At 50.5% G+C, this 8,711-nt stretch overlaps 1 protein-coding gene across 1 annotated transcript; it reads left to right on the top strand.

The window, feature by feature from the left end:
* Window positions 1-1,660: 1,660 nt before the first annotated feature.
* LOC138362166 (tenascin-like) lies at window positions 1,661-3,094 on the top strand (the record flags this gene model as incomplete). The annotated part of the gene is made up of 1 exon (XM_069321006.1): window positions 1,661-3,094. A coding segment is annotated over one exon (1,434 nt), but the record flags the coding sequence as incomplete, so codon positions are not given.
* Between the last annotated feature and the right edge of the window lie 5,617 nt (window positions 3,095-8,711).

The raw sequence follows: 8,711 nt of genomic DNA, 5'->3' as shown, positions 1-8,711 counted from the left end.
AGTTTTGGAAATGGGATAAGGTGACAGGAGACCAAAGGGACAGTACACAATGAAGGGGAACAGCCTACCTGTAACGATTCGAGAAAGAGACCTGGGAGTGGATGTGACACCTAATCTAACTCCTGAGGCACATATAAATAGGATAACGACAGCAGCGTACTCTACACTGGCGAAAATTAGAACTTCATTCAGAAACCTAAATGAGGAAGCTTTTAGGGCGCTTTACACTGCCTACGTGAGACCCGTCTTAGAGTATGCCGCGCCATCATGGAGCCCCCACCTGAAGAAACACATAAAGAAACTGGAGAAGGTTCAGAGGTTTGCGACGAGGCTTGTCCCAGAGTTACGAGGGATGGGATATGAAGAGCGGCTGAAGGAACTGAACCTTACGACACTAGAGAAAAGAAGGGAGAGAGGAGATATGATAGGGACAAATAAAATACTCAGGGGAATTGACAAAGTGGAAATAGATGAAATGTTCACACGTAATAATAACAGAACGAGGGGACATGGGTGGAAACTGGAAACTCAGATGAGTCACAGAGATGTTAGGAAGTTTTCTTTTAGCGTGAGAGTGGTAGAAAAATGGAATGCACTTGGGGAACAGGTTGTGGAAGCAAATACTATTCATACTTTTAAAACTAGGTATGATAGGGAAATGGGACAGGAGTCATTGCTGTAAACAACCGATAGCTAGAAAGGCGGGATCCAAGAGTCAATGCTCGATCCTGCAAGCACATATAGGTGAGTATATAGGTGAGTACACACACACACACACACACACACACACACACACACACACCACAAGACAAGGTAGCCGACGACGTTTCGGTCCGTGGTGGAGCACAGTGGACTTGCTAGTGGTCCAGTATGGAGGGACACGTGGTGGTCGGCCTGGTGGTGTGGTCACCATAACTATAGTGACCACTCGAGGCCGGAGACGCCAACCATTCCGTGCTGATCTCTGTAAATAATGACCCTAAACACTGGTCAATATTGTACACGTGGTCCGGTGAAGTATTGATGAGTGTGGCTGTAAATATTAGAGGAGTAGAGTGCGTCAGTTTAAGGCTGACTGCGTGTGCTGGTGTGGTTCACGCGCGTGCACACGCGAGTCTAATCATTGGCCCATGTATTGAATTTTTAATCCAATTTATCGTCGCTTCTTTGACTTGATTCTAAAGTATTTTTTTTTGCAGCAAAAGAGGAGACTAAAGAATTTTTGATTCAGTATAGACGTGGTTGTACCTGTGAAGGATTGACAAGTTGTGGTAACGGGGTTGGTGACAATACAATGCTATAACACCTGCAGAAGGGCTATTGTCCTTGGCCGAGCGGCCGAGACTTAGCCCCTCATCCTGGACTCTCAGGGTTCGACTCGTGTGGTGGAGCCAGTACATCTTCGTAAAGTTTTAGAATTTTTTGAAATCTATTCCAGGAGTCTTGTGTTTGAAAAGTTTATCTTCGTCAGAGTAGTAAAAACTTTCCTAGCCTGTCTTGAGGTTATCTTCAGGTTATCTTGAAGTTATCTTGAGGTGATTTCTGGGCTTAGCATCCCCGCGGCCCGGTCTTTTTTGGTACAGGGTCCCCAGGAAACAGCCCGTAGCAGCTGTCTAACTCCCAGGTACCTATTTACTGCTAGGTGAACTGGTGCGGTCAGTACCGGTGCGGCCAGTACCGGTGGGGCCAGTACCGGTGTAGCCAGTACCGGTGTGGCCAGTACCGGTGTGGCCAGTACCGGTGCGGTCAGTACAGGTGCGGCCAGTACCGGTGTGGCCAGTACCGGTGTGGCCAGTACCGGTGCGGTCAGTACCGGTGTGGCCAGTACCGGTGCGGTCAGTACCGGTGCGGCCAGTACCGGTGCGGTCAGTACCGGTGTGGCCAGTACCGGTGTGGTCAGTACCGGTGTGGCCAGTACCGGTGTGGCCAGTACCGATGTGGCCAGTACCGGTGTGGCCAGTACCGGTGTGGCCAGTACCGGTGTGGCCAGTACCGGTGTGGCCAGTACCGGTGTGGCCAGTACCGGTGTGGTCAGTACCGGTGTGGCCAGTACCGGTGCGGTCAGTACCGGTGCGGTCAGTACCGGTGCGGCCAGTACCGGTGTGGCCAGTACCGGTGCGGTCAGTACTGGTGCGGTCAGTACCGGTGCGGTCAGTACCGGTGCGGCCAGTACTGGTGCGGTCAGTACCGGTGCGGCCAGTACTGGTGTGGCCAGTACCGGTGTGGCCAGTACCGGTGCGGTCAGTACTGGTGCGGTCAGTACCGGTGCGGTCAGTACCGGTGCGGTCAGTACTGGTGCGGTCAGTACCGGTGCGGCCAGTACCGGTGTGGCCAGTACCGGTGCGGTCAGTACTGGTGCGGTCAGTACCGGTGCGGCCAGTACCGGTGTGGCCAGTACCGGTGCGGTCAGTACCGGTGCGGTCAGTACCGGTGCGGCCAGTACCGGTGTGGCCAGTACCGGTGCGGTCAGTACTGGTGCGGTCAGTACCGGTGCGGTCAGTACCGGGGCGGCCAGTACCGGTGTGGCCAGTACCGGTGCGGTCAGTACTGGTGCGGTCAGTACCGGTGCGGCCAGTACCGGTGTGGCCAGTACCGGTGCGGTCAGTACTGGTGCGGTCAGTACCGGTGCGGCCAGTACCGGTGCGGTCAGTACCGGTGCGGTCAGTACCGGTGCGGCCAGTACCGGAGCGGTCAGTACCGGTGCGGCCAGTACCAGTGCAGTCAGTACCAGTGTGGCCAGTACCGGTGCGGCCAGTACCAGTGCAGTCAGTACCGGTGCGGTCAGTACTGGTGCGGTCAGTACCGGTGCGGTCAGTACCGGTGTGGCCAGTACCGGAGCGGGCAGTACCGGTGCGGCCAGTACCGGAGCGGCCAGTACCAGTGCAGTCAGTACCGGTGCGGCCAGTACCAGTGCAGTCAGTACCAGTGTGGCCAGTACCGGTGCGGCCAGTACCGGTGTGGCCAGTACCAGTGCAGTCAGTACCAGTGTGGCCAGTACCGGTGCGGCCAGTACCAGTGTGGCCAGTACCAGTGCGGCCAGTACCGGTGTCGCCAGTACCGGTACCTAGTAATTCTAGGCTCCATATATGACTGACTTCCCGTCCACCTGCTGCATAAATTATATAAACATACTGTATTATTTCATTCTATTTTATTTAACATATACGCAACATTACAATCACTTTCCTTTGTCATTCTTAGTCTCATAACTGTGATGATGATGTTTCGTTCCTCAGTATCATAACCTTGCACTTACTGGGGTTGAACACTATAGTAGCCACTTGTGTGACCATTCGTATCGGCTACTTAAGGTCGCCACGTGGTTAGACACGTAGTTTGAAGACAGCCCAGCAGCTTCTCCCGCTTGTTTCAAGTCAATGTTTCGGCGCTAGATCCTATTTACGCGACATTCCGGCGGGAAGGTGTGTGTGTGTGTGTGTGTGTGTGTGTGTGTGTGTGTGTGTGTGTGTGTGTGTGTGTGTGTGTGTGTGTGTGTGTGTGTGTGTGTGTGTGTGTGTGTGTGTGTCTAACAGGCGAGTACCGGGTAGTTCAACAGCTGGCGCTTGACAATTTCCCCAGTATTCACCAGTCTCTTATCGACCAACACCCGCAGGTACCAATTTCCGGCGGAGGCAGATAACGTCTTCCATAATATTCATACTGTTTATTGATTTTGTGCCATGGTGATGTTGCATTACCCCTCCCCCCCCTCTCTCCCCCCCCCCTCCCCCCACACACACACACATCTCCATCCCCGTGTGTTCCACCCGTCCTTGTTCCCTTCAGTGTTCCACTAACACCTGCCCCCCCCCCCCTTCAACGCTCCACCTCCAGGGTTCCACCTAACATCTTCACATCCTGCTGGTGTGGTAAACATGTGTCTGAGACAACTGTGAATCATAAGGGCCACACTCTGCTCTAACGTCACCGTGTACACTGGTAATGTGTGTATGTGTAGTGTAATGTATGTTTCGGTATGTGGCAGGTGTTGGTATGTGGCAGATGTTGGTATGTGGCAGGTGCTGGTATGTGACAGGTGTCATGTCATATATATGACGGGTGTCACGTGGTGTCATAACACCTGGCCGGCAGGTACCGCCACTCGGGCCGGCAGGTACCGCCACTCGGGCCGGCAGTTACCGCCACTCGGGCCGGCAGGTACCGCCACTCGGGCCGGCAGGTACCGCCACTCGGGCCGGCAGGTACCGCCACTCGGGCCGGCAGTTACCGCCACTCGGGCCGGCAGGTGCCGCCACTCGGGCCGGCAGGTACCGCCACTCGGGCCGGCAGGTACCGCCACTCGGGCCGGCAGGTACCGCCACTCGGGCCGGCAGTTACCGCCACTCGGGCCGGCAGGTGCCGCCACTCGGGCCGGCAGGTACCGCCACTCGGGCCGGCAGGTACCGCCACTCGGACCTGTAGTCTGCCAAGGTTCATTTCAATAAATAAGTTTTATAATAAAAATTTATCTTTATATTTTCCTCACTTAGTCTAGATCTCTCAAGTTGATGTTGTTGTTTTGTCTTTACAGAGAGAGTGTGCTTGTGGGAGGCTGGCAGAGACGGTTGTGCTCACACTGCTGCCCCGAGTGTGGCAGGGTGATGGTCTGACTCGACCAGTGTGGTCAGGCCGGACACCACAGTGGTCACCCGGACTCTGGCCCAACCGTTAAGTCATCTCACTGTCTTCCTGGGTGTGTGAGCAGCGAGTATCGCACTCGTTAAGTGCGTGGAGGTGCTCCCCAGTAGCCTGAGTGTGTTCATTTAAGTGTCAAATAAGTGTTTTTTTGGGGGGAGGGGAGGTGGGAAGCACTCACACCGGGCGACCATGGCTCACCAACACCCTTGTTCCGTTCGAACGGAATTCGAACGGGCGGCGATTATTTAAGTGGCAGTGAACGCACCGGGCCACCATACATCTCGCCAGAAATTCACGGAAAACGGACCGCGGCCGTTTAGATAAGGGAAAGATGTACGAGTGGAGATAATGTGCCGTTGTTGTGTTGTAGTGTAGCCCGGCCGGGGTCTTCTGCAGCGGGTGAGGTAGCGCGCCGTGCCGCCGCACACGCTGGCCAACCGTTGTGACGTGCCTGGTAAGCGTCTAGACGTCTACCACCACCATGTTGACTACGTAGACGTGTACCACCAGCACGTCAAACAAGTGAATGGTTCCCGCATATACCAAAATGAAGTGTTGTAAATGATGTGGCGAACCCTGTGAGTGTTGTGAATATTCGCTAAAGTGTGTATAAGACCGAAGGAAGAGGAAGATGGAGTGAGTCTGCGGAGAGGAAGACATAAAGAGAAGATAACGTGGTCTGTGAAGGACCATGGGTGACGGGCCTCTCCTGCACCACCCAGGATGGTGGCTCCTGCTTCACATCTTCGCCCTTACACCCGGACACGGTAAGTGCGCTCAGCTTCTGCCACCTGTTTCCCCCCAAATCTTTGGGGGTGAGATAGTGTTTATGTTTGTATATGGTCGAGATGTGGACTGCTGTGTGTGTGTGTTTGTGTGTGTGTGTGTGTGTGTGTGTGTGTGTGTGTGTGTGTGTGTGTGTGTGTGTGTGTGTGTGTGTGTGTGTGTGTGTGTGTGTTTGTGTGTGCATGTGTGTGTGTGTGTGTGTTTGTGTGTGCATGTGTGTGTGTGTGTGTGTGTGTGTGTATACTCACCTAGTTGTGTTTGCGGGGGTTGAGCTCTGGCTCTTTGGTCCCGCCTCACAAAGGTCCCGCCTGTGTGTGTGTGTGTGTGTGTGTGTGTGTGTGTGTGTGTGTGTGTGTGTGCATGTGTGTGTGTGTGTGTGTGTGTGTGTGTGTGTGTGTGTGTGCATGTGTGTGTGTGTGTGTGTGTGTGTGTGTGTGTGTGTCTTTTGTGTTTTATTTACTAGATTCGATCTCGTTTTGTTGATAAACACTTCCAAAGGAGACCAGATCAATCTGGCTGTTACTTCTGGCTCAGAATACTAGCAGCAGCGTCTAAGAGCGTGACTGACCAGACCACCACCCAGGGGGGGGGGGTCTGGTTAGAGACCGGGCCTCCTGGTTACAGAGACCGGGCCTCCGCCTCACTAAATGCTAGCACTCCCCTACACATGTATAACACAAAATCTAACACAATAAAAGGTAGTAATTTGAAGATAGCACTTCCATCCGGTCTCTTTAACTGTCACTTTCAAGACTTGGCAACACTGTTACCTCTGTCAACCTGCTCCAGCAACCTGACAACACAGGCGGGACCGAAGAGCCAGAGCTCAACACCCCGCAGACACAGCTAGGTGAGTACACAGTAACATCTAGAAAGATAACATCTCCCAGAGCATTAATTATTTCCTAACTTAAGTCACATAGATGCTGTTTGCAACTGAAGTGCAAATCACTTCTTGATATATGTTCAACAACATATGATAAGCCGATATTTCTGGGTCTAATATTTGTCCTATTAATCATTCAGTCTGATGTGCAGTATTGCACACAAATTGTGAATCCTTGCACACGCAATACAATGTAAATAACCCATAAGCGTAGTAAATCCTGTTGATAATGCCCAAGTGTTCCTGTCAGTGTTTATTCAACTTTCCATTAGTACACCCAGGACGCTCAGTTAGTACACCCAGGACGCTCAGTTAGTACACCCAGGACGCTCAGTTAGTACACCCAGGACGCTCAGTTAGTACACCCAGGACGCTCAGTTAGTACACCCAGGACGCTCAGTTAGTACACACTGGATCACTTTAGCAAGTTATCTCATTAATTAATCACTATCCCATATGCAAATTACAAAGGAGATTTCAATTTAAATTTGACTTAGAGTAGTCATAACCTTTTAGTTGGGTAGTTATAAGAGATGTGAAGTTTAGCTAAGTAGTGGTGAACTCCTTTATCTTCACGTGTCATGTAACTGACACAATTATCACTACGACGACTGTTTCTAAATAATAGTTTTCCAACTGTATTTTCGTAATTAAACAATACATGTATATCAAAATGTTTCAAGGCCTTATCTTGAGATCCTGAGATGATTTCGGGGCTTTTTAGTGTCCCCGCGGCCCGGTCCTAGACCAGGCCTCCACCCCCAGGAAGCAGCCCGTGACAGCTGACTAACACCCGGGTACCTATTTTACTGCTCGGTAACAGGGGCATAGGGTGAAAGAAACTCTGCCCATTGTTTCTCGCCGGCGCCCGGGATCAAACCCGGGACCACAGGATCATAGTCCAGCGTGCTGTCCGCTCGGCCGACCGGCTCCCGGCCTTGACAATATTTTCGAACCCAGAAAAATATGGTAAGCATAACACACTTTGGGGTGAATTTTCTCACTGCAAATATTATTATAATATGTACGACGGGCTTTGCTACGACAACCTTCCCAAAAACTCAGTGGGTAACAAAGCTTGAGACCAATAGAATCAATATTCTTAAACTCTTCATCTAAGAGTTCTGGAGTAACAACCCGAAGAGCTCTTAGATACATAGAGGAAAAAATTGATTGTTTCACATTGTATCTTTGTCGTGAGAAATAATGAACATAAGATAAATTATTCGTATTGTTTGTGTAAACACTAAACTTTAGTGACACATCATCCCCATGAACAAGTATATATTCAAATGTCAAACATTTATCAATTTCAGTCTAGCCAATTTTATTGAGGTAACTTGATCGTTACGTTCAACACAAAATATCATTTTGAGGTTATCTTGAGATAATTTCGGAGCTTAGCGTCCCCGCGGCCCGGTCCTCGACCAGGCCTCCTTTTTGTTACACACCCCCAAGAACCAGCCCGTGACAGCTGTCTAACTCCCAGGTACCTATTTACTGTTAGGTAACAGGGGCATCAGGGTGAAAGAAACGTTTTGCCCATTTGTCTCCGCCTCCACCGGGGATTGAACCCGGAATTTCAGGACTACGAATCCGAAGCGCTGTCCTCTCAGCTGTCAGGCGCCCATCATCAACATATCTAAACCATGGAATGATTCCAGGAGTAATTTATGAAATAGATTTCTTTCCGAAGAATTCCATGTTCAAGTTTGAAAGCAATGGCGATAAAGGAGTCCCCATTGTCAAGCAAAGTCTGTAAATAATACACATTATTAAAAGTAAATTTACATTCTTTTATTCACAAGTTAACGAGATTGATAACAATATCAACAGACAAGAGTCACTCTCGTTAAGCTGTGTATAAAAGAATGATTTATAATCTCATTTGAGAATGATTTGAGAATACTTCCTTGGAGAAACTGGAGTCGCCTTCCTGCCATATATCTCTTCCTAATTCACCTGACACTTCCCACACCCACCTGTCTTGAAGAGTTTAAACTTATTAAGCAATCAATTTCAATTTCTTTCTGTATTATGCACCCCATACCCATCGTGTGGGGGGTGGTGGCAGGGGGTTACAGAGGCACATGATGGGTTCTTGAGCCGCCTCCAAGATACCATGGTCAGGGGGTCTAGAACAGCCATTCCCAAAGTCATATACATTTCAGGTTGGTTATTATGTTAGATGTGTGTAGAGGCGTTAACTGGGTGGTCTTAAGAGGAGAGTGATGATAGTAGACCTCTGTTGTCTGTCTCTCTCTCTCTCTCTCTCTCTCTCTCTCTCTCTCTCTCTCTCTCTCTCTCTCTCTCTCTCTCTCTCTCTCTCTCTCTCTCTCTCTCTCTCTCTCTCTCTCATGCTCTCACGTCAACCTGAAATAAGAGAGAGTGAACTAACTGG

Source organism: Procambarus clarkii, unplaced genomic scaffold, assembly GCF_040958095.1.
Source record: "Procambarus clarkii isolate CNS0578487 unplaced genomic scaffold, FALCON_Pclarkii_2.0 HiC_scaffold_1373, whole genome shotgun sequence".
NCBI lineage: Eukaryota > Metazoa > Arthropoda > Malacostraca > Decapoda > Cambaridae > Procambarus > Procambarus clarkii.
The sequence above is the reverse complement of the archived record's forward strand: the minus strand, read 5'-3'. Positions and strand labels throughout refer to the sequence as shown.